Source organism: Schistocerca nitens, chromosome 4, assembly GCF_023898315.1.
Source record: "Schistocerca nitens isolate TAMUIC-IGC-003100 chromosome 4, iqSchNite1.1, whole genome shotgun sequence".
Classification (NCBI taxonomy): Eukaryota; Metazoa; Arthropoda; class Insecta; order Orthoptera; family Acrididae; genus Schistocerca; species Schistocerca nitens.
In genome coordinates, this window is record NC_064617.1 from 947,393,955 (window position 1) to 947,418,982 (window position 25,028).

The 25,028-nt window shown below is 39.7% G+C and overlaps 1 protein-coding gene across 1 annotated transcript in view; it reads right to left on the reverse strand.

Annotated features, from left to right (window-relative positions):
- Positions 1-25,028, reverse strand: part of LOC126253626 (RRP12-like protein) — a 161,412-nt gene that overhangs the window by 119,927 nt on the left and 16,457 nt on the right. The window contains exons 3-4 of the mRNA XM_049955103.1: positions 13,649-13,775; positions 6,530-6,712 (exon numbers count right to left, since the gene is read on the reverse strand). Of these exons, the coding sequence (XP_049811060.1) occupies positions 6,530-6,712; positions 13,649-13,775 (310 nt within the window). The remainder of the gene's footprint in view (positions 1-6,529; positions 6,713-13,648; positions 13,776-25,028) is intronic.

A 25,028-nucleotide genomic window follows, 5' to 3' on the forward strand; every position in this document is an offset into this window, starting at 1 on the left:
TCTTTTTGCCGACCATTTACAAGAATTCAGAATGTCAAAAGAGTTATTAACAAATTGAAAGAAGTCTGCTGTTTCATTTTCTTCCGGTAACAGATAACAAATTGCCTGAGCAGTTGTATTTGGAAACAGTTTCAAGGCTAGAGGTAAATGTTGGCGCTCTCTACCTTTCCAACACTGAGGTAAAACTGTGGCAGTTTGGGTAACATTTTAATTTCTGCATTATCTAATGATAGTAGTTTCTTGATTGGTGCTTTTGTAATTACTTTACCATCAGAAAACCTTATGCTGTCATAAAGAAAGTGGTTGAGAAGTAATTTGTATAAGTGAGTGACATCTGAAAATGCCAACATTTTTTCACTGAGTCCTGTATCAATTTTTCAACCCCAGATCAGTAATTACTACGACAATACTATCGCCTATATTATGAAACGAGGAAACAATTAAGTTTTGCAGCACCACTGTCATCTCAATGTCAAAGTCATAAAATATCAGCTGCTTCCATCCCGAACAAGGTTCATGAACCATAATAACAAGAATGTTACTGCTTGGGCCTACAACACAATCCTCCACTTCTTCAAATGACACTTCCATCAACGTTCATTTCATCAAAACACACACACACACACACACACACACACACACACACACACACGATCCAAGCTTCCACCTTCTTCCACTGAAACAGTAGCTCTCACTCTGCTAGAGCCACATGCTCTGAGGGTGACGTCATGCACAGAACAGTGATTTTCTCACTCGGTCTGCGCATTCCATTAGGGTCCTCTCTAGCTGCAGCCTATCCCTGAGGCTATTCAGTTCGTACCACAAGCAAGGAGTAAAGGATACCAATAAATATTTGGAAGGATTTAAAGTTTAGGGAGAAGAAATAGAAATCGAGGATTGCCAAAGAATTTGTAATTCTATCGGACACAGCAAATGACATGGAAGATAGTGTATCAAAAGGAGATTATAAGATGATCATCAATAAAAGTAAAACAAGGGTAATGGAATGTAGTCAAACTAAATCCAATGATGCTGAGGTAATCAGATTAGAAAATGAGATGTTAAAAGTAGTAGATGAGTTTCCCTACTTGGGTAACAGGAAACTAAATTATGATGGTTGAAGCAGAGAGGAATAAAATGCAAACTGGATATATCAGGAACCTGTTTCTGAAAAATACAAATTTGTTAAAACTGAAAATAAATTTAAGTGTTAGGACGTCTTTTCTTGAAGGTACTTGTCTCGAGTGTAGCTGTAGCCTTGAATGGAAATGAAATGTGGATGGGAAGCAGTTCAGAAAGGAAGAGAATAGAAGCTTTTGAAATGTGTTGCTATAGAAGAACCAGAAGATAACATGGGTAGATCATGTAATTAATGAGGCAGTACTGAATTGAGGGAGGGAAATAAGTTAACGGTACAACTTGAGATAAAGAGGCTTGCACAGGATAGCGTATCAATGAGAGCTGTGTCAAACCCTTCTTCAGACTTTAGGACCACAACAGCAGCACAAAATATTGAAAAGTTTAAAGATGTAAATAAAATTACAGGGTTCAAATAAAAGTGAAAGTTAACACACAAGTCAGCAAATCAATGTCACTCACTAAATATTTACTGCATATTTACAAAAATCCTATTCTATGAACCACACTGTAGTGACCCACCATGTTACCACTCATCTCATACTGGCACCACTGCCATGTCTACCGTAACGTCTCATGAGGCACCATCGTGAGCCACTGACATTCAACTCACCTGCGCAATCACCAGGTGAATCGGGGTTGGCCACCAGGCAGCTGCATGATCAAACATCAGAAGAAAGCGACTGCATCAGGGCCTGCATGTGCCACTGATGATCAGCACCATCTTGACTCACCAATCAACAAACTAACTCCATATTTACACCAGAGTGGAGAGCACTCACTCTCGTTTCATTATTGTACCTTCTAGTAGTAACTTGAACTCTGCTCTTGGGAGAATTGTTATTTCTCTTGGACTCATCCTACATTGTACTCTGGACTTCTATGGAAAATTGGAACTGTGTTCATATTAAAACAATTTAACTTAGTGTGTGTTTTTATTTGTATGTGGAATTACTATACAAGTGACGACCAGGGCTGTTGGACTTTCATGTGTGTTTCTCGTTGATTTGATAATGACGATTGGTGCGTCCTTGGATGTGGTGCTGCAGCAGCAGCTGGAAAGCCAGTGGCATTAGGAACTGCAACAGTATGAACACACAGCCATGTTGGACAGGGTGTTCACCAGAGTGATAGGAAAGCAATTGACAGCCCATCGCCTCCCTTCCTCACTTATGATGAGTCCACAGAGGACAGGAAGGCATATGACATGTGTTACATCAACACTTTGCTGCATTCAATGTAATGGACACCAATAGCATTAAGGCTCTTTTTTCTGTTGTTGATTATGCCCACATGCATCACTTGTTGGGCAACTTGGCCTTGTTTCAGAAACCCACTTCCCTCTCATTTGACAAAACATGGCACTTAGAGATATATTATCACTGGCACATTCGTGTTTTTTCCTTGACGGTGGAGTTTTATTAATGCAGGAAGCACCCTCATTAAACGAATCATGCTTAGGCTGTGGAGTTGCAAGGTCTCAGTCAAAAGTGTCACTTTGTTACTTCTCAGGACAAGGAGTCTTATGCCGATACTACGGTCAAGGATATTGTTAGGTCAGCTCAGTCTGCTAATGGGCACTATAATCTGAAGACCCCATCTTGGTAGAGGTCCTTTCTATTCATCAATTGTTTGAAGTTTTTCGTGCAACAGGCCAACAGTTGGAGCACAGGGCAGATGTGGATGCTGTGAACTTGGATGATGTCAAGCACTCTGGGCCCGGCACATCCTTGGAGGCGGAAATCACAGGAGTGCAGCATGCCCATAAGCCTTGTCCATGGCAAGGTGTTGCCAGCAAGCCCTTTCCTTTGTGCCCCACTCATTTGTTCAACATGATTGGCCTGACTGCCCGATGAACTGGTCTTTCTGTCATCACAGTCAGATGAAAGGACAAACTGTGGTGGTATGTCATGCACCAACCGCTTAAGCCACACCTTCGGACCCCCAAGCAATGGACATCAATGAAGTCCGCCCTGAGGGTAATCACACTGCAATGGTTTCTAACATGTTGTTCATCAATGTGTCAGGTTGGTTTCTTTGGCGGAAGAGACCAGACAGCGAGGTCATCAATCTCATCAGATTAAGCAAGGACGGGGAAGGGAGTCGGCTGTGCCCTTTCAAAGGAACCATCCCGGCATTTGCCTGGAGCGATTTAGGGAAATCACGGAAAATCTAAATCTGGATGGCCGGACGCAGGACTGAACTGTCGTCCTCTCGAATGCGAGTCCAGTGTGCTAGTCACCAATGTGTGTATCAACAAGAAACCACTTTCATTGGAAATAGATACGGGCACAGCATGTATATACATCTCATCTCAGTGCACCGCCATTGTCTTCTGCTATACATCATCTCGTATACTGCAACACACAATGGATCCCCATTCTTGGACGATTTAAGGCAAACGGTATATAAGATGGTGGTCCACCTGTTAACCTTTCTTGAGGTGGACCATACTTTAATGATAAAACTTGTATGGCTTGGATGCTATCACAGCATTTGGGTTCATGGTTGCCGATACAGTTAACCTGGCTTCCAACCAAGTGCCATACCAGGAATTTAATGAAATCTGCAAGGGTTTTTTGAACATTTTTTTCCACCTGGGCTTGGCAAGGCTAAGGATTTTACTGCCCATATCACCCTTAAAACCATGGTGCAGCCTCATTCTTTTCAGACCATGCCCTGCTCCCTCAATGATGCCCATTGGCAACACCCTCAAGCTCTGTGAATGAAGCCAGCACTGCCTGTCTGGAGCTGTGAGTGAAGGATCACCAACTCAGCAAGCATCTGTACACAGCACCACACTAAAGATCGAGGAACTATACATTACACAGTAGTTGTAATGTGTAACTGAATAGTAAATACACACACTCGCAAGAAATTTAAGAATAAAACAACACAATGTACAGATAAAACTAAATAAGCCGCTTCTTGTAAGAAACTCATAAAGTAATTGACAAATGAATGCTAACTCTCCTGTGATGCTGCTGGCACCTGGCACCTAAAACACACACACACACACACACACACACACACACACACACACACACACACACACACAGATAGAGAGAGGGGGGGGGGGGGGGGTTGGAGGAAAATATCTGAAAGCCTATCAAACTGGTTCAATATCTGGGAATAACATTACAAAGTGATTTGAAACTGGACGACCATATGTAAACAGGAGTACAGAAGGAAAACAGAAGAGAGACTTGTTGCGAGAGCTCTGGGAAACTGTTGTGCATATTTCAAGGTATCTGCATACATAAAATTAGTGAGACTAATTTTAAATAACTGCCCCAGTGTTTGGGAAACTTTATAAAGTAAACATTACATCTGATAGTGAACTAATTCAGAAACACTTTATCAAATATTTGGGCAGCAAGGTTAATACTGCAACTTTTCTCATCCCAACACACCTTAGGCCTACATGTGATTCAAAATGGAAAATTTACTGCACATTTCCCACTGTAATATTTCAATAATATATTGTATATATGATGGAGACATACTGAGGTTGATCTGCAGAAGACATGTTGTATACATGCATTCTGTGAAAATACAGGGTGATTCAAAAAGAATAGCACAACTTTAGGAATTTAAAACTCTGCAACGACAAAAGGCAGAGCTAAGCACTACCTGTCGTCGAATTAAGGGAGTTATAAAGTTTCATTTAGTTGTACATTTGTTCGCTTGAGGCGCTGTTGACTAGGCATCAGCGTCAGTTGATGCTAAGATGGCGACCGCTCAACAGAAAGCTTTTTGTGTTATTGAGTACGGCAGAAGTGAATCGACGACAGTTGTTCAGCGTGCATTTCGAACGAAGTATGGTGTTAAACCTCCTGATAGGTGGTGTATTAAACGTTGGTATAAACAGTTTACAGAGAATGGGTGATTGTGCAAAGGGAAAAGTTCTGGATGGCCGAGAACGAGTGATGAAAATGTAGCACGCATCCAGCAAGCATTTGTTCGCAGCCCAGGAAAATCGACTCGCAGAGCTAGCAGAGAGCTGCAAATTCCACAATCAACTGTATGGAGAGTCCTACGAAAAAGGTTAGTTATGAAACGTCAACTACCCGAGGCGATGGATCGGCCGCCAGGCAGCCCGTGACAGAACACTTCATCACTGGCCTCCAAGAAGCCCTGATCTTACCCCCTGCGATTTTTTCTTATGGGGGTATGTTAAGGATATGGTGTTTCGGCCACCTCTCGCAGCCACCATTGGTGATTTGAAACGAGAAATAACAGCAGCTATCCAAACTGTTACGCCTGATATGCTACAGAGAGTGTGGAACGAGTTGGAGTATCGGGTTGATATTGCTCGAGTGTCTGGAGGGGGCCATATTGAACATCTCTGAACTTGTTTTTGAGTGAAAAAAAAAAACCTTTTTAAATACTCTTTGTAATGATGTATAACAGAAGGTTATATTATGTTTCTTTCATTAAATACACATTTTTAAAGTTGTGGTATTCTTCTTGAATCACCCTGTATTTAACCCACCTTATTGGATCTGGTATCTGGCTTCAGTGGCCTGAGACAGCAGTCACATTTGTGTAAGTTGTGCCTGTGTGTGTGTGTGTGTGTGTGTGTGTGTGTGTGTGTGTGTGTTTCTACTTTAGATGGAGGACTTTTGGCTCAAAGCTTAAGTTTGCCGAACCAGTCATCTAAAATAAAATTGTAAGCAGCGATCTTGTCTGTTGAAGTTTTTAGTTCTATATTTCATAACATTAAAGCTCTGTTCCTTAGTCACACTTTCCGTATGTACTCCTTATGTCTAGTTCAATATGGATTATTATTGCAACCAATATTTCCAGCAATAAGTACAAAAAATACCAGTGAATTCTTTCTTTTGTCTCTCAGTGATTTCATTACTTTATCAATCCTAACACACACATTAACACTGTCCACATTTTTAAGACTGGCAATCATTCTACAAATTAGGGCTGGATTTCGTTAACCTTTGGTACAGAAACTATTCTGGTATGAGCTAGTAACATACCGGATCTACTACTACTACTACTACTACTAAGCTTTGTTGTCTTCCTTATATAATGTTGCCTTCAAGGTCTGTTTATGGCACCACAAAGAGATGACAGTCATCACTATAAACTTTCCACTCCTGTCTGTACATGAATCTTACTACCTGGCATACATGCTGACATGCAAGGGAACGATGCACCATATCAGCGATACTACCTACATCAGCTAATATATAACTTACACATCAGATAAAACTGTTCCTGGTTCTAACCAGAATATTCTCTCATTTTGGAAGATGGTATATATATTCACTAATCATAAAAATTTGTAGATGCTGCATTTAGAACAGGAAACAAGTAGTTGAACTGATTGTCACTGACAGTTCCACAAAGGTATGCATAATAGCTTTGCACTTACTGTTCTCAGGATCACGTTGTTCTCAGTTTCGGAATATTTTCCAAGTAAATCAACTAACAATTTTGATGTTTCAGAGAATTTCAATTTCAGAAGACTCTCAGGGACTCCTTTTATACACATGCCAATTAATGAAAGGACAGCTGCCACTGAAATCTCTGTATCACTCTTCTCCAATGTTGACATCTGTAAGAAAGAGGAAAAATCCATTTGTAAACAAGCATCTCAAATTCGTCATTCAATGTTCATTATTACATGAAGTCAATAAAAAATACCTGATCTCAAAAGACTAAAATATATACTATTATTTTGATGAAAGGTATCTATATTGCACAATGGACTGTTGCCCTTTAAATATACATGATAATTGCTTTCAAAATTCAAGTGCATACTCAGACTGAACAGGAATATCACATCAGCAATCAAAATATAACCACAGTATGGCTGTTCTGTTCCTCATGCTATCCAATAGTTGTATTGCAAGCATATATAACATGTGAAAATATTTTACTATAAGTTATCATTTTCAATTCATATACACTGACAAAGAATGTCTCTTCTGCAGTAAATGGTTCTGAGCACCTTATGTGGCACATTAGCAATGTGGAGAGAGTATGAGATATAGTAATGCAAATTAATGTTAAGTCCATGGATTTCTAGCTGGATGAACTTATCCAAAAGGCCTGACCCATTCAATGACTATCAGTCTCATCACTTTCTATGAGAAGACAAGGAAAATGACACTCAAATTGTCAGACTTCTTGTACAAGTTAAATCCAGTTCAAAACCCAAAAGCTGCATACTTCTCCAATCCACTGGTGCAGACAAAGAAGTCACTTAAAAGGTAAATCCATGGTATTTTACTTCCATCCGGTTTCTCAGCACTCATATCATATTCCGTGACTGAAAACTCACATTGTAAACAATCTGAAACTGTTTCCTCACACAGTTCATACAAAAAAGTTGTAGCACTAATCTTTTGTTTTCTTGCAATAGATGGCAAATATATTTCCATTCTGTGTCACTTTCGGTTCCCCAAAGTTTACCATGAATCTGGGAAATCTTGTGACTTCTACTTTTTTTAAAAAAATTGTTGAGAGAGTACTAATGGAACTAGTTGCTATCCCATTGTTCAAAGCATCTTTTGACTATTCAGTTGTTTACGAACTGTGGTGTCTCAATATTTTGTTTCACACAATAGGCACATTTACTCATAATAGAGTGTGGTCTAGCCCCAAAATAGACAAAAAAATTGTCAGTCTTATTATGCAAATTATTACTGAAAGTGGCAGGGCAATGATTAGGACACTGTTTTCACATTCAAGCAGAAAATTTCATAACATACAGCACAGATATTTTTATCTGAGATTTCCCCAAATCACTGCAAGGTAAAGGCCAGAATGATTCCTTCAGCAGCATCAAAGCTAACTTCCTTCACCACCCCTTCCAGTTAAGTTAGTTCTCTGCTTCTAATAACTGACATCAGTAAAAAATTAAACTCCAAGCTATTTAATATGTTCCATTTTAAGGATGCGAGGTAACAGCTCTTGTGTTTTAACGGTAATAACTTGTGGCATCCAACAAATTTCTGTCCTACACAGCTCAACAATGTGTTCTGAGAGATAATGTTTTCACTGTCAGGTTGTAGAAAACATATTCCAATGTGTTTTTATCCTACTTCACTTAATGAATGCTGCAAATATATCAGTAAATGTTTTAGTGTTTTAACCTCATGAGGTAAGTTTTACAACCTGATGATGAGTGCATTGTCTCTTGAAATACATTATTGAGCTGTGTGTACGACAGAAATACGGTTCAATGCTACCAATCATTACTGTTATACTTGAAGCTTTCTTAACTTTCTTTTATACAAATAAGATTGCTTATTTTATCATCCTTCTGCAATTGAAAATCATATTAAACACACTTTGTCATTTGTTGATTGTAATCAAACAAAAATAAGCTCTGTAGTGACTCTAGAATTTCGGTGTAAATTCTAGAGACACTTGGCCTTCCGCCGCCTCGAACACTCGATATTTTAAAAGTAAGTAAGTAAGCAGAAACACCTCTACTGTGCCGCCGGTTTCTGTGTGCAGGTTGGAAGTTTGTAAAGAGAAGACGATAAGTGGGGCAGTCGAATGATGCTGACAAGTGTTTGCTGCAAGAGCCACAGACGCTGTGTGAGAGGACACAGAGTAATAAAAAAAAAAATTTGACTATAGATTTTTAACTTACTTCATGTCTTTGCTCTACACAAAGCAAGACGCATGGGACATCTATAAATTATTTGCTTGTTAAAACCACGCAATTGTGATTATTTAATTGTATCTCATGGGTATCGGTGTAGTTGACTTGCAAGAGTTTGTATGCTTATATAAAATTTGTAGAAAGGAAAATACACCTGAGCTGAACTGAAAGTATGAGAGTACCAAGTTATTTCAAGTGAGAGAGAGAGAGTAATTTTTTGGTTCCTCTAGCCAGCATTATTTCTTCAGAGAGGAAGTTATGGAGATCAACGCAGCCACATATCCAGAGAAGAATTGGCTAACGTTTCAAGTAAGTCAACTGTAGTAAGAGAAATGTGAAGTTCGCAATGCAGTTTTGCACTGCTTCTCTTGTCGCCGAAACCGTTAGAGCTCTTTGTAAATCCTGTAAACCAAATTGCAGAGCTATAACATATGTACACCCTGGTCACATGTATAACAACTAACTAAGAAGAAGGAAATGTTTAATTTAAATGCTGAGTAAACCAAGAATGGTGAAGCTGTGCCATAACAATGCTCATAATTGCAACATCATGTAATCATTAGGAAAACAGCCTACATCAAGACCATAGAAATGAGCTTAACGTTAATGCTCAGTGGTGTACACAGTATATTCTTCTGGCTGTGTGTGTGTGTGTGTGGGGGGGGCACACAACAGGTGAAATACCGCATCAAAAACATTAAATACATTGCAAATGTTCAAAACAGTCATGGAACTACTGTACACTATGGAACAGTCAAACTGGCAGCTGTACGGCCAAGTACTGAAGTGACCCTCTCCACCTTCTCTCCACATTTCTCCCCATTCATGTCCTCTCTCTTCACTTCGGCCACATAAAATCTGGAGCCTTCAGACCAAAGATCCACCACATGTCAAGCAAAACTGGTAAACTGCACTGTCAAATAATGCTATCCGAAAAGTATGTGCAACGAATTACAAGGTGCTCAAATGGTTCGAATGGCTCTGAGTACTATGGGACTTAACAGCTGTGGTCATCAGTCCCCTAGAACTTAGAACTACTTAAACCTAACTAACCTAAGGACATCACACACGTCCATGCCCGAGGCAGGATTCGAACCTGCGACCGTAGCAGTCGCGCGGTTCCGGACTGCGCGCCTAGAACCGCGAGACCACCGCGGTCGGCATTACAAGGTGCTCACTTCAAAATAACACAATTACCGAAATCAACATATAGCACACTGCAATAAGTTATAATTTATTATGGCTGGAAAACCATTTGTCAAGAAACTGAAATTACTGTAAGGAAAAACCAGTCATAGCTCCATTCTCCTTTCTTGAGTCTTTCCACACAAATGAATCCTTAAGTGAATTATAAGATATATTGTAGCAAAATACAGTAATCTGCTTATCTGTTAAATTAAAGATATTTCAGATTTGATTGTGTGAACATTTAAATATTGATTAGCTCTGTGTGTTAGGTTTAACCTTGGCACATACCAGAAAACAAGGATTTTGTGTTCGCCACAACAGCGACAAACATCCCAACACAAGTAGTATTACTCTGCTGCTCTTCTGCCTTGTACTGCTAAATAATTGGGGCAAAGGGAAAGATTACAGGAAAAGAAGAGGAGAGAGAGAGAATGATGTCTACAACATTGAAAGAACAACATTTAACGTAATTTGTTTAACCATCCTGCTCTAAAGAACTGAGTATATTCGACAAGTCTCCAGTTGACAAGTAATTTTGGAGAATGACAATTCTTTCAACAATATTTTCTCAGATTATTTCCTTCAGTAAGTAATTTTCTTGCACGGTGTAGAAACTTAGCCATGGTACCTACATCAACGGCTTCCAGTAAATTTTGCGCATCTTTAATTATGGATTTGAAACTTTTAAATGTGACCTTTCCTTTCTTTAACATCCCTATATTTCCTATTAGTTTTTATTGGCAGTGATAAGGGGGAATCCTCACAAAATGGTTCTCCATTTCTGTTGCTAAGCTGTCAAGTACATATTGATTTTGTTGAACATTTAAGCTCTCTTACAACATCTCAATACTGAATTAGTTTTGTCTTCTGGCCACTGTGCAATTTCATTCTTCTTCGTGTTTGAATTAGGAAATTTCTCCCTTTTTATGATAACTGGTGTTATTCATGATGATCACACAATCGACTTCTAAATCATGTAACAAATCTGAAAAACAGTTTTAAACAAATCTTGTCTTTGCACTGTTGATAAAGCCATGGTCAGAAAATCCTGCACAACAGACAGTAAGTCTCTTTCCTCTGCCTACTGCCCCTTAAGATCACCACTGTTCTTCGAATACTGACAGATGTGCTTTCTGGCATGATTCTCATTGAGCCAGGTCTAACTGAGACACACGATAGGGCAATGATTTTCTTTCCTGATGATGCACATTTTTCTCTGAAAAGTAGCCCAAGCTGCTATAACAATGGATATCTACATCAGAACACTTTTTCCATCACTGCACTTTCTGTACCTTAATCCCTAAGATTTCAGAATTCTTCAAACTGGATGGTGGCCCCTTGTGAATTGTCATTTAAGGCATCTGTCTTGCAGGATACTTGGCACAAATGTAAAATTCCAGTATTGTATGATGAATGAACATCAAAATCAGTGGCAGTACATTTTTTAATAATATATTTCCTTGGAGATTTCTCGGTCACAGGTTTCCATTCTCTGTGCATGTGCACATATTCTCTATACTGTACTGTAGTGTTCTGGAGCTGTCTTTAAGGTCACAAAAAAAATTTAGACTTTGTAATATGACTTCGTTTGTTTGGCTCTATGTGCCTTTTAACTGAGTCATCTTACAAGGAAAAACAGTATAGTATGCGATTAAAATCACAGCTCTCTCTGCGTATGTGAAACAGTTCCATACAGATAACACAAGCATTATCAGAAGCAACGAAAAAGCTAATCATAGCGTGTAGGCTTTCACGGCCGGCGTCTTCAGTAATTAAAACTTCCGGGCTAAGAGGCCGTGGTCCAATAGTAGAAATACTTCTCCCTGACGTTTCGTTGCCAGCTGCGGGCAACATCATCTGAGGTGAGTCTACGACTGGCTGCTAGGCCGTGGAGGTCCTGTTTATATAGAGTGCGTAGAGGGCGCCACCACTCGTCACGTGTTGTCAACAGTAAAACTATCTCTGGCTGGCGTCATTACTCTTGATCGAAGGTAATCGATTGTCACATCTTTGGTACAGAGTCGATCGCCATATCTTATCTAGCTTCAAGCCTTCTTCTTTCCTGTTAAAATTATTGTGGTGTTTAAAAATCTCTACAGCCTCTCTATACATACGTGCATAATAATGCGATGTCTTAGCTAGCACGCTCGTCTCACTAAATTTTATTTCATGGTCACCCGTTTCAAAAACATGTTCCGCTACAGCCGATCTGTCTGTGTGTCCCAGTCGATACTCACCTAACTGAACATAAAAGGAACTGTCGACTGGGCACACGGACAAATCGGCTGTAGCGGAACATGTTTTTGAAACGGGTGACCATGAAATAAAATTTAGTGAGACGAGCGTGCTAGCTAAGACATCGCATTATTATGCACGTATGTATAGAGAGGCTGTAGAGATTTTTAAACACCACAATAATTTTAACAGGAAAGAAGACGGCTTGAAGCTAGATAAGATATGGCGATCGACTCTGTACCAAAGATGTGACAATCGATTACCTTCGATCGAGAGTAATGACGCCAGCCAGAGATAGTTTTACTGTTGACAACACATGACGAGTGGTGGCGCCCTCTACGCGCTCTATATAAACAGGACCTCCACGGCCTAGCAGCCAGTCGTAGACTCACCTCAGATGATGTTGCCCGCAGCTGGCAACGAAACGTCAGGGAGAAGTATTTCTACTATTGGACCACGGCCTCTTAGCCCGGAAGTTTTAATTACTGAACGAAAAAGCTGTACCAATGGCAGCATGAAAGTGCAGCATTGCCACATAAACTCTGTATATGACAGCTGTCCATTTCATCAAAGGGAAATTTAATTGTGAAAACTTACAAACCATGAGAAATAACTGCTGGTCAGCACTTACCTTAAGCTACACCCAATACACACTCATGAAAGACACAGGCATTCCTAGTATTTGGAACAATTAGTTACTTCCTCAGGGAGGAGAGGGGGATCTTTGCCTACTCTTGCCCTCAGTACAGGTGGGTCCCTTTCATCCTGATGTCAGTAACGTGCCTTTCCTGTTTAACTTTCCCCAACCTATTCCTCTCTCCTCCTTGAGGAACGAACTTCTAGTTCTAAAAGTCAGAAATGTATGTCACTTTTATATGCAGCACTAAACATTTTGCCTTTTGAAGGTACGAATTGGCCAACACTAGTGCTTCGCAATTTAAGATGACCATTCAGCAGTCATTGCTTCTTATCATGATAGCTAGCAGCAGTGGTAGAAAACCAACTGTTGTAACAATGTGCATTTGGAATCACAGTCAACGGCAGACCAGATCATAGGCTGTTCATTTGCAATTATAAATGAAGGGAAACTGAGAGGTGGGAAAACTGCTGCCAGTTTCACTGTTCTCTAGTATAGTTTGTTTATGAAGCGCAAGAAGGTAGGTGAACAAATGAGTGACATAATTACACAAAAGCATAATAGACACTCAAATTCTACTTTCTGCAGAATACCTAAATATTTTACTGAAGTAGATCTATTACCAGAAACTTCAAAATTATTTTAATTGATTATGAAATATAAATGAAATTAAATCAATCCAGAAAATGGAATTACTGTTTTTACATTTAAATGTTTAATGTGTTGTGCGGTATTTTGAACACATGCACAGATTGTACTTAGCATTAAAATTACAAATGTGTATTAAAAGAAATAAGGAACACAGAGGAGCTTACCAGTGCTGCAAAGTATTCCACAGAGGACTCCCTTCCTTTATATGATTTAATGACCTCAGTAACTGCTGCTAATACAGCAAGCATTTCTTTATGAAGAGCAGAATCTGATTGGAAACCATTCAGGAGCCTGTATAACACATTAAATTCATTCTGTTTCACAGTTTTTACAGAACAGTTGTAAATATACGATAAAATGTACACTCTAATTTCAGTTTTTGACCATAATAACTAAAAATCTGGACAACAGAGATAAAAGGAAGAAAAACACTTTTATAACATGGCAGTGCTGGCCAGTTCCTTATGCTTATAGGGTATTTTTTTTTAAAGTGATATGCTACAACATGACGTCATCGTCATTTTTTTCTTTGTGTGTACTATTCTCCAATTTAGGTCTTAGAAAATTTTCAAGTGTATCTGCACAAAAATTCAATGATGTCACATAATGCCATACTAGTCCCTGCACATATTACAAGTGAATAACACCCACTGTCAATGTGCTTGTGAGTGCAAATGTTGTAACTGCCACAAAATGCATTCATGTCATGAATTTAAAATTACACATATTTCCTTGTACCAATGCTGAGTTTCTGTACAGATACTTGAAAATGGTATAAACTGAAACTGTGCAATAGTACGCAGCTGCAAGCGGTATCAAATCATTTTAAAAATTTCTCGCAGCTGTGGACCCTAGTTCAATGAAGTAATGTTACAAAGAAGTAGCGATTACTGTGGCTTATCTACTGAAGTTGGGTTCTACATCAGAAAAGTGTGTGTGTGTGTGGGGGGGGGGGGGGGGAAGGGGAATGTATACAACAACGCTCCTTAATTATCCTGCATGTGATAAGGCAATCCAATGGACTAGGTGTTACACATTTGGTTTTCTTGTACTCTTGTACTTGCAAGTGTCTACATTCACCTGTTGTAGTAGTTACGATAAGAAGGGTCAATGGCACACTACTGGGGACGAACTGTTAAGTGTGAAGTACAATGGTGACTACTGCAGTAGCAATAGTAGCTTAATAGGAGAACAAAAAAAAAAAAACTGAAAAATAAGCTCTGATCAACTAAGGTTTAAAGTGTAGCTCATCAATAGCAATTGAAGTTTTCTTTGAACAATAAAGCAAGCTCCAGATATCTACATGTTAAAATTTATCTCCCTGTAATACAATTGTCCAAATTTCAATTTCTCTCAAGTGTGATTAATCTGTCTTTGTTTAATTAATTCACCTGAAGAAATATAGCAACCACAAACTTTATATATAGCTTTATTTATGTCAAGGATATGAAATAAGATAGATTAAATTGCAGCATTGTATATGAGCATGACAGGTTACCAACTATGTACTCACATGAATAGTGACCGTCAAACTCTAGCGACCTGCGGACCTGACCATCCCATTGCTGAACATGCTGCGCACTACAACACAAATGGCTTCCACAGCTGCTTCGCTACACAAGCCATTTGGATAATCCTTTCCAGTACTGGTGGGAATTGTTCTCCAGCATATTCTGCACTCTCACAACCCTCCTGCCCTAAATTTCCAGTAACCTGTTTCATACTGCTCCAACTTACCTTTTCCTTTCTCTCTTCTGTCCCCACTGCTCCTTCCCCTTCAAGATTGTGTACTGCCTTCAACCATCATCTCCCTGCCCCCCTCCCACCCCAATGAGGGCATTCTCTCTCTCTCTCTCTCTCTCTCTCTCTCTCTCTCTCTCTCTCTCTCTCCCCCCCCCCCCTTTCCCAACCCTCTCCCTTTCTCTTTTCCTTCCCCATCTCTCCCTTCATCTCCTTTCCTCCCCTCGCTTTCACCTTCTCTCTACCCCTGGCTTGGTCTACCCTCTCATCTCCTTTTGTCTTGATGTGCAGCCACTGATTCATCTGTCTAATGACCTGCCTTATACCATAGCACTACCTCCTTCTCACCTTGTGCATTCTTCTACCTCCACCTACCCTGTCAATTGCCATCAACAGTCATTCTTGCCGCCACCACATATGTGACTGTGTGTATCTCTGCTACAGATAAAATAAGAGGTCAAAAGCTAGTGTAAATACTGTATTCTGTCAATTGTTTCTCTGCACCATAAGTTGGTCAGCTATAGGTGAGTGGTTGCCTTTCCTTTATTTTACATATAAATAGAACAGACTGCTACTCAGCACATAGAGGAAGTGCTGAGTGGCAGACAGGCACACTGAAAGAAGACTGATTAAGTCTGGGTGTTATGCTAAGGTGTATAGGAGTGCTAGGGAAACAGACAGGAGGCTCATATAGGAAAGACACACACTCACCTTTCTGAAGTTGAAATTTTGATAAGAAATTCAGTACAATCAGAGGAAACGGCAAGATGAAGCACATCTGCCATCATGAACTAATTCTGTACGTAGAAAACGGTCAAATTCCCGAAGAAGTGCACTAACAGGATGTACCATGGTGGAACAACAATGTTGGATGGCAAAGGAAGCAGGTAAGAGGGCTGTTCAAGTTTGCAAAAAGTGAAGGACAATGTGCAAAATACTGGTATTACTATTAAGTAAGTAAAGCAATCATCTCGGAAGGCATTCAGTGAGGACTTGGAAGCTACAGCTACAGCTTCATAAAATCCTCACAAGAATACCTACTAATCCAGGAGGCAGACTAAGGAAGGAGGATGGTGAGATATAAGGACAGCACATGAGACTCTGCATGTGCTCCTCAAGACTCGCTTCCCTCAGTGCAATCTGAAAGAGGATATACAGCAATGGGAGGCCTGGAAATCTGCCAGAGAATGTGTGGACTCTGAGAAAGTCCAGTGGTCAGCGGGAAAGTTTCAACCATTGAAGACCCCAGTCCTAGATAGAAATTTTCTGGCTCTAAATCATTGCTAATGTTTGGAGGACAGCGAAGGTTGTTTCCATTCCAAACACAGACAGAATTCATCATACCAATGCTAACGGTACGAAACTGATCACTCTGTCCTTTTGAAAAAACTGATTAAAGTGCATCTTAGGGAAAGGAGGTTAACTGAGGGTCTTCTACATGTAAACCAATTTGTACATCAACCAGACAAATCATGTGAAATAGCACTTCACCAATTATTTGTTGGGAAGGTGGAAAAAGCTCTACACTTTCAGGAAACTGCTCTCTGCTTCTTCCTGGGTATTGAGGGGGCTTTTGGCAACACAACTTTCGAATTCAAGGGTAGAGGTGCAGAAGAGCATGCCATTAAGACCACTATATATGGGTGGACTAAGACCGAGCTGAGTGAATGAATAAGAGAAGCCACCTTGAATGATATTAAAACGGCGATAAACATCACTGATGGTGTCCACAAGATAGGGTTTTGTCCCCGCTACTGTGGAACCTACTGGTGAATTGACTCATTAAAGAGCGAAAAGCCAGAGGTTACTTTGGCAAGGAAATGCAAATGAATTTAGTCACAGTAATACTTGGCATATTTGCCAATATGTTATAATAATGGCAAAATGTGCTCTGAACATTGTCCAAAGCTTGCATAGGAAACAGGACCTAATGATTAGTCCCAAGAAACCAGTTGTTGTACCATTCACAAGAAAGCATGTCCAAATGTACTGGAATCTTAATCTCTTTCGGCAGAATTCTACCACTAGAAGGGGTAGCAAAGCAACTAGAGGTAACCTCGGATGCAAAACTAATGTGGATCTCTCACAAGCTCCAAGGCAAAAGGTGCTCTCATGCGCACTAGAAGGGCGTGTGATAAAAACTGGAGTCCAAGTCCCAGGAGCATGTACTGTATATACACCGCTGTAATGAGACCCATGACTATTTATGGAGCTACAGTAGCACAGTGGAATAAAGTAGAACAGAAGGTGGCTGCTAAGGAGCTTTGGAAGGTGTAGAGATTAACTGCTAGCCATAACAGGTATATCAGTAGCACACCCACTGCTGAAATTGAGATTGTGCTGGGAATGCACCTTCCATATTTTTGGGCTACCATGGCGGCAGTGGAAGGGCATACAGGTTAAAAACTGGAAACTTTAGAATATCTAGACTCCCACACTAACATAATGAAAGTGATGAATACATAAATAGTTGGGGAAATGCCAGCTGACTACACAATAGTTCCATCTACTTCAACAAACCTTTCAGCATAACAACTGGAAATAGGGAGCAGTGGAAGTATGAATCACGATTCAGTTCAGGAAACAGTGTCTGGTTTACTGACAGACTGAAAATAGGTAGAAGTGCTGGGACCAGGGTATACAGCATAAACTAGATATGCACTCTCTTTAGGAATGCTGGCTATGGTATTCCAGGCAGATACAGGGTGTAATTCAAAAGTTTCAAGACTTAACTCAGAACTAGAAATTTATTGGACATTTAAGTACAGCAGACTAAAATTCTTCAAAATATGATCCTTCAGCATCAACACAGTGCTGCCAGCGTGTCTTCCACTGTTCGTAGCTCTTCTGGAAGGCCTTGGGCATCATGCTATCAAGGGCTCTCATCGAAGCCTGGTGGATGGCATCAATGGAGTCGAATCCCTTCCCTTTTAGGCCTGTCTTGACTCGAGGGAAGAGGAAAAAGTCACTTGGAGCCAAGTTGGGGCTGTAGGGTGGCTGCAGCAGTGTTGTCACGTTGAACTTGACCAAAACTTTGGCGGCGGCATGTGACGTGTTAGTGGGCGCATTGTTGTGGTGGAGAATCCAATCGCCCTTGATCGCTGGGCGGACGTGGCGAACTCGATCCCTCAAGCGGTGGAGCACTCCAGTGTAAAAGCCACCTGTGATAGTCTTTCCAAGAGCAACAAACTCCTTGTGAATCACTCCTTTACCATCAAAAGAAACAATCAGCATGCACTTCACACACACAACTTGCTCATGTGAGCTTTCTTGGGCTTCGACGAGGAAGCAGTGTGCCACTCTGAGCTTCGACACTTCAACTTGTACTAGTACTTGTGGACCCTGGTCTCATCACCAGTGGAGCATTTCCTAGCAAACAGTCATGCGTCGTTTCTTCTGATTCACTGACAAAACTTTCGGCACCAGTTTGGCACACACTTTTCGCATCATCAAATTCTGTGTCAGAATCCTCCACACCGTACTGACTCAGTCCTAATTCATTGGCAATTAATCTAATACTAACATGACGATCATTGTTTAAAATTTCCCACCCTCTCTCCACATTTTGATCCGTTCGGTTTGATGATGGCCTCCCTGAGCAGTCGTCATCTTCAACATTCCCGCAGCCATCTTTGAAACATTTGTGGCACATGAAAACCATTGCTTGGGACATGGCTTCTTCTTTAAAGGCCTCTTGAACCATATCGAGAGTCTCCATGGCGGTTTTGTTCAGTTGCACACAAAACTTAATCGCATAATGCTGCTCCAAGTGCTGCTCCATTTTCGCCTCTCCCACTTTTCGACCAAGGTCAATGACAGGTACTCATGCTGCAAGCGATGTGCACCCTCCAGGGCTCTGGAGGCAACTGCCGAAGCATCTGTTCGTTCCCTGAGACCCCCCCACTACTTCCCCCACCCAGCGGAACCAGTCCGCGCGCGCTCCCCTACTCGGAAGTGAATCCGTCTTGAAACTTCTGAATCACACCTTGTATACTCAGTATCAGAGGCTGCATGGAGGAGAATTTATGTTGGTGTTAAAAGGATCAGAGCATCTGAACTCATTTAGGGAACCAAGCAGCTCTGAAATCTCTTTCAGCCCCTGCAGTGAAGTCAAAGATCGTTGCAGAATGCCATGAATCCCTTGTTAGACCAGGGGAAAGCGACAAGATATACATGTGGTGGCTCCCTGGTCATTCGGGAACTAGTGGTAATGAACAAGCTGATATGCTGGTCAGGGCAGAGGCAATTCTCCACCTGTTGGACCTGAATCTGTCTGGTCCTTGGAGACTTTGCATTCTTTTAAATCTGACATGCTTTCTTCATTCTGTCAGCAAAAGTGCCCTGACCTGTTTTGTGTAACACGGTGATCTGTTCTGCCTCTTATTAATTCACTTTGTATAAGACTCTCAGTTGCTGTCAACACTAATTCTTTGAATTCAAGCCACATCTGGTTCACACTTATATTGCTCAACATAGGATTAAACAGCCAACCAGTTGCACACGAACAGGAGGTACATTGGCCTAGGTTTCAACACCTACTAGGGATGTCTTCATCAGAAAAAAATATTGCTAAATCCTATAAAATAATACATAGGAAATGAGATATGATCAAAAACATATAAACTGATATAACAATTTTCATGACGCACAAAGGTTACTTATGTTAAATTACATTCTTAAAAAACAATGGTAAATTTGGAACAGCTATGCTCCTGACAAAAGTGAAATATAACATTGTAGCCTTTGCCAAGTGTGTCCAGCTGGGAACATCATCAGACTGATTGGCTCAGTGGCTTACATTGCTGCCACAAAAGCAATACAAATTGCGTTGCCTATCAGATGCAGACAGTAACGTGCCCATTTGAAACATTGTAACAGAAATACTTGAGAAAAAAAAGACAGTTAATTTAAAATCAATATATAAAGAAAGCTTAAGGTTGTTTTGAAAATACACAGCAGTCAAGCAGATTAAGTATAACAGAGCCATCTTTTAGACTTTACAGACATCACTATTACATAAAGGACAGAATGACACAGAAAAAAATTTTACAAACAACTGTACAATCCAGAAAATATTTGCATGAAGGTAACTTCAGTAGCACATATCTATGGGATTAGAAGAAAACAGTGTTTCGAAATCAGAAGCAGGGAAAATATAGTAAAAATAGAGGAATCAAAGTCCGTGAGCAGTGCACTGAAACTATTGGAAAAATGTTTGTTACGTAGTTCTTCTCTAAGAATGAAGCCATCATTCTTAGAAATATGCTTAAAAATCTCTAGCTCTTTGAGTACATCGAGCCTATGACCTTTCTTTCTCAATGCATTTCAGTTTGTGTCTGGTCATTAGCAGTGGAATTGTGTACATTAGTGCCTCTTCTTCCCAACAAATGTTCCTTGTACCTGCCACTAAAAGACCTTCCAGTTTGTCCTATTTAATAAATGGAACACATATCCCAAGTGATTTTATACACTCCTGAATTATGTATATTGGAGTAACTGTGGATCTGAGATTGTACGTGAGACTTTTTTTACAAGTTATTGTTCATGGAAAATGCAACTTTGAATCCATATTTATTAATCAGGAGATGATGAATTTTACAATAAGTGTAGAAATAATAGAGAAAACATTTTTAAACTCGTTACTATCAGGAACAGCACTGCTGCCTGAAGTGGTCCCTTTAGAGTCAGTTTTGACTTTGAAGATCTTCAACTAACGTGGGATCATAGTCATTATTAACTGCAATAGTTTTTATTATGTTCACCTCTTCATTAAGCTTGTCAGGTGAAAAAAGCATGTTGTTGTTGTTGTTGTGGTCTTCAGTCCTGAGACTGGTTTGATGCAGCTCTCCATGCTACTCTATCCTGTGCAAGCTTCTTCATCTCCCAGTACCTACTGCAACCTACATCCTTCTGAATCTGCTTAGTGTATGCATCTCTTGGTCTCCCTCTACGATTTTTACCCTCCACGCTGCCCTCCAATACCAAATTGGTGATCCCCTGATGCCTCAGAACATGTCCTACCAACCGATCCCTTCTTCTGGTCAAGTTGTGCCACAAACTCCTCTTCTCCCCAATCCTATTCAGTACCTCCTCATTAGTTATGTGATCTACCCATCTAATCTTCAGCATTCTTCTGTAGCACCACATTTCGAAAGCTTCTATTCTCTTCTTGTCCAAACTATTTATCGTCCATGTTTCACTTCCATACATGGCTACACTCCATACAAATACTTTCAGAAACGACTTCCTGACACTTAAATCTATACTCGATGTTAACAAATTTCTCTTCTTCAGAAACGCTTTCCTTGCCATTGCCAGTCTACATTTTATATCCTCTCTACTTCGACCATCATCAGTTATTTTGCTCCCCAAATAGCAAAACTCCTTTACTACTTTAAGTGTCTCATTTCCTAATCTAATACCTTCAACATCACCCGACTTAATTCGACTACATTCCATTATCCTCGTTTTGCTTTTGTTGATGTTCATCTTATACCCTCCTTTCAAGACACTGTCCATTCCGTTCAACTGCTCTTCCAAGTCCTTTGCTGTCTCTGACAGAATTACAATGTCATCGGCGAACCTCAAAGTTTTTATTTCTTCTCCATGGATTTTAATACCTACTCCGAATTTTTCTTTTGTTTCCTTTACTGCTTGCTCAATATACAGATTGAATAACATCGGGGAGAGGCTACAACCCTGTCTTACTCCCTTCCCAACCACTGCTTCCCTTTCATGCCCCTCGACTCTTATAACTGCCATCTGGTTTCTGTACAAATTGTAAATAGCCTTTCGCTCCCTGTATTTTACCCCTGCCACCTTTAGAATTTGAAAGAGAGTATTCCAGTCAACATTGTCAAAAGCTTTCTCTAAGTCTACAAATGCTAGAAACGTAGGTTTGCCTTTCCTTAATCTTTCTTCTAAGATAAGTCGTAAGGTCAGTATTGCCTCACGTGTTCCAATATTTCTACGGAATCCAAACTGATCTTCCTCGAGGTCGGCTTCTACTAGTTTTTCCATTCGTCTGTAAAGAATTCGTGTTAGTATTTTGCAGCTGTGGCTTATTAAACTGATTGTCCGGTAATTCTCACATCTGTCAACACCTGCTTTCTTTGGAATTGGAATTATTATATTCTTCTTGAAGTCTGAGGGTATTTCGCCTGTTTCATACATCTTGCTTACCAGATGGTAGAGTTTCGTCAGGGCTGGCTCTCCCAAGGCCGTCAGTAGTTCCAATGGAATGTTGTCTACTCCGGGGGCCTTGTTTCGACTCAGGTCTTTCAGTGCTCTGTCAAATTCTTCACGCAGTATCGTATCTCCCATAGAGACAGCATGATGAAAGGCTGAATGGAAAAATGTTTTCTTATGGGAATGAGTATCCACCGAACTAGCAGGCACAATTTGATTTATATTAGTGGCTTTTCAAAAAATACCAAATATAAATCTGTCGTCATCAATAGCAATACTGAGGTCCAAGTAATTAAGCCGACAGTCGTTATTTTCTAACTCACAAGCGAAGCTAGTTTTTTCATAATACTTGGACCTCTGTATTGCTATTGATGATGACAGATATGTGCTGCAGAAGTTACCTCAATGAAAATATTTTCTGGATTGTACAGTTGTTTGTAAAAATTTTTTCTACTTGTTCTCTTCTTTACATAATAGTAGTTTCTGTAAAGACTAAAAGATGGCGCTATTATAGTTAATCTGCTTGACTACTGTGTATTTTAAAAAAGATATTAAGTTCTCTTTGTATATTGTTTTTAAAATTGTCTTTTTTCCCAAGTATTTCTGATATAATGTTTCAAATGGGCACAACATGTTACTGTCCACACCAAGTAGGCAGCACAACTCTTATTGCTTTCACGGCAGCAATGTAAGCCACTGGTCTGATCAGTCTGATGATGTTCCCAGCTGGACACATGTGGCAAAGGCTACAATGTTACAGTTCACTTTTGAAAGGAGTGTAGCTGTTCCAAATTGACTACTGCTTTTTAGCAATGTAATTTTTGGTAAGTAACCTTTGTGCATCGTAAAAATTGTCATCTTGATTAATGTGTTTTTGATCATACCTCATTTCCTATGTATTATTTTATAGGATTTAGCAACATTTATTCTGAAAAAGACACCCCTAGTAGGTGTTGAAACCTAGGTCAATGTACCTACCGTTTATGAGCAACCGGTTGGCTGTTTAATCCTATGTTGAAACCAGTATACAGTTGCTGAATAACAGCCATGGTTGGCTTAAAGGAGGGGAAAGGGACCAAACTATGAGGTCATTAAATGGTGAGTCACTTATGTGGAAAAATGTTGTCGCACCATCCCAATCCATAGATCACTTGTATGATTAATTATAATGAAAGGGCAAGTCATTACACACTAAAATGTAAATGGCTACATGCAGACCATTCGCAATGGTAGCTTTTGTATACAGATGCAAATTAATAATTCTTTTCCAAAACCTTTAACATATTACAGCAATAGAAATTCATCAGTGGGATGCAAGGAGCTTTCAAGGAGAAACTTCTAACTTTTTCAGCTTTTCCCCAAATTAAGTTTGCTGTCTGTCATACTTTTTATATCAATAGCTACATGATCAAAAATTTTGGTGGTGGCACCTTGTACCCTTTTTTGTGCTGAAGTCAGCCTTAATGTAAAATAGTGAAAGCCATTCTATCTTCTAGTATTGTAGTTATGTATATCATCGTTCCTTCTGAACCTGCAATGGGTTATTTAAAGTACTCCACGGGGGAATATATAGGCTGCACAGCAGTAGTCAGTATTATAACTCCTTAAACAGGTGTGTACTTGATTATATTGGGTGAGTGTAACATACTGCTCATCCAACATGTTTTTGAGCAATGAAAAGTTTCTTTCTCAAAAATGAGTTACCTCAGAACATAATTCAGTGTGATACTATTGAGTGAAAATATTCTACCTTATCAGTTTTTTTCTCCGTAAGATTTGCAATGATTTGAAGAGGAAATGTGGCTTAAGCAAGTTCTTTTAAGTGTCTTTTTCCAATTTACATTATCAATATGGATACCTAAAAATTTTGAAGTTTTCACACTAGTTATTATTTCCCCATGTTAATACACTTACCACTGATGTATCTCTATTGATGTGCAGAACTGAATATTTCATGTGTTTTTTAAATGGAGCGAAAGACTATATTAAGACTGTTATTTACCACTTCTTCTATTCTGTGTATGTTTGGATTGATTACAACACCAGTGTGCTCTGCAAAAAGGACCAATTCTGCATATTAGATGTAAGGTTGTTTATATATTCGAGAAACAATAGTGGAACTAAGATTGAGCCTTTTGAAACTTCTTACATGATTACTGCCTAGTCAGAAGACTCTCCCCCGCTTACATTATTTGAACTGTTAGGTTAGATATGACATATATTTGTTAGCTATAACATCAATTCTGTAAAATTTCAGTTTATCTAGGAGGATATTGTAACCAACACAGTTAAATGCCTTTAGGTAGGTCACATAAAACACTTTTATGAAATTCAAATTGTGATTTACTAAGGATATTAATGTTTCTCAGGTAGGATACTATACTAGAGTACATCACCTTCTCAAAAATTTTGGAAAATGTGAGTAGTGAAATGTGTCAGTAGCTGCTGTTCTCTTTCGTATCACCTCCCTTAGGTAGGGTATTAACAATAACATATTTCAATCTTGCTGAAAAATGCCCTGAATTAGTGACGCATAACATATTTCAGCAAAGACAATACATACATTATTGTATGAGAACAGCTCTTTAGTACTCTGTTGAAGACACCATCAAATTC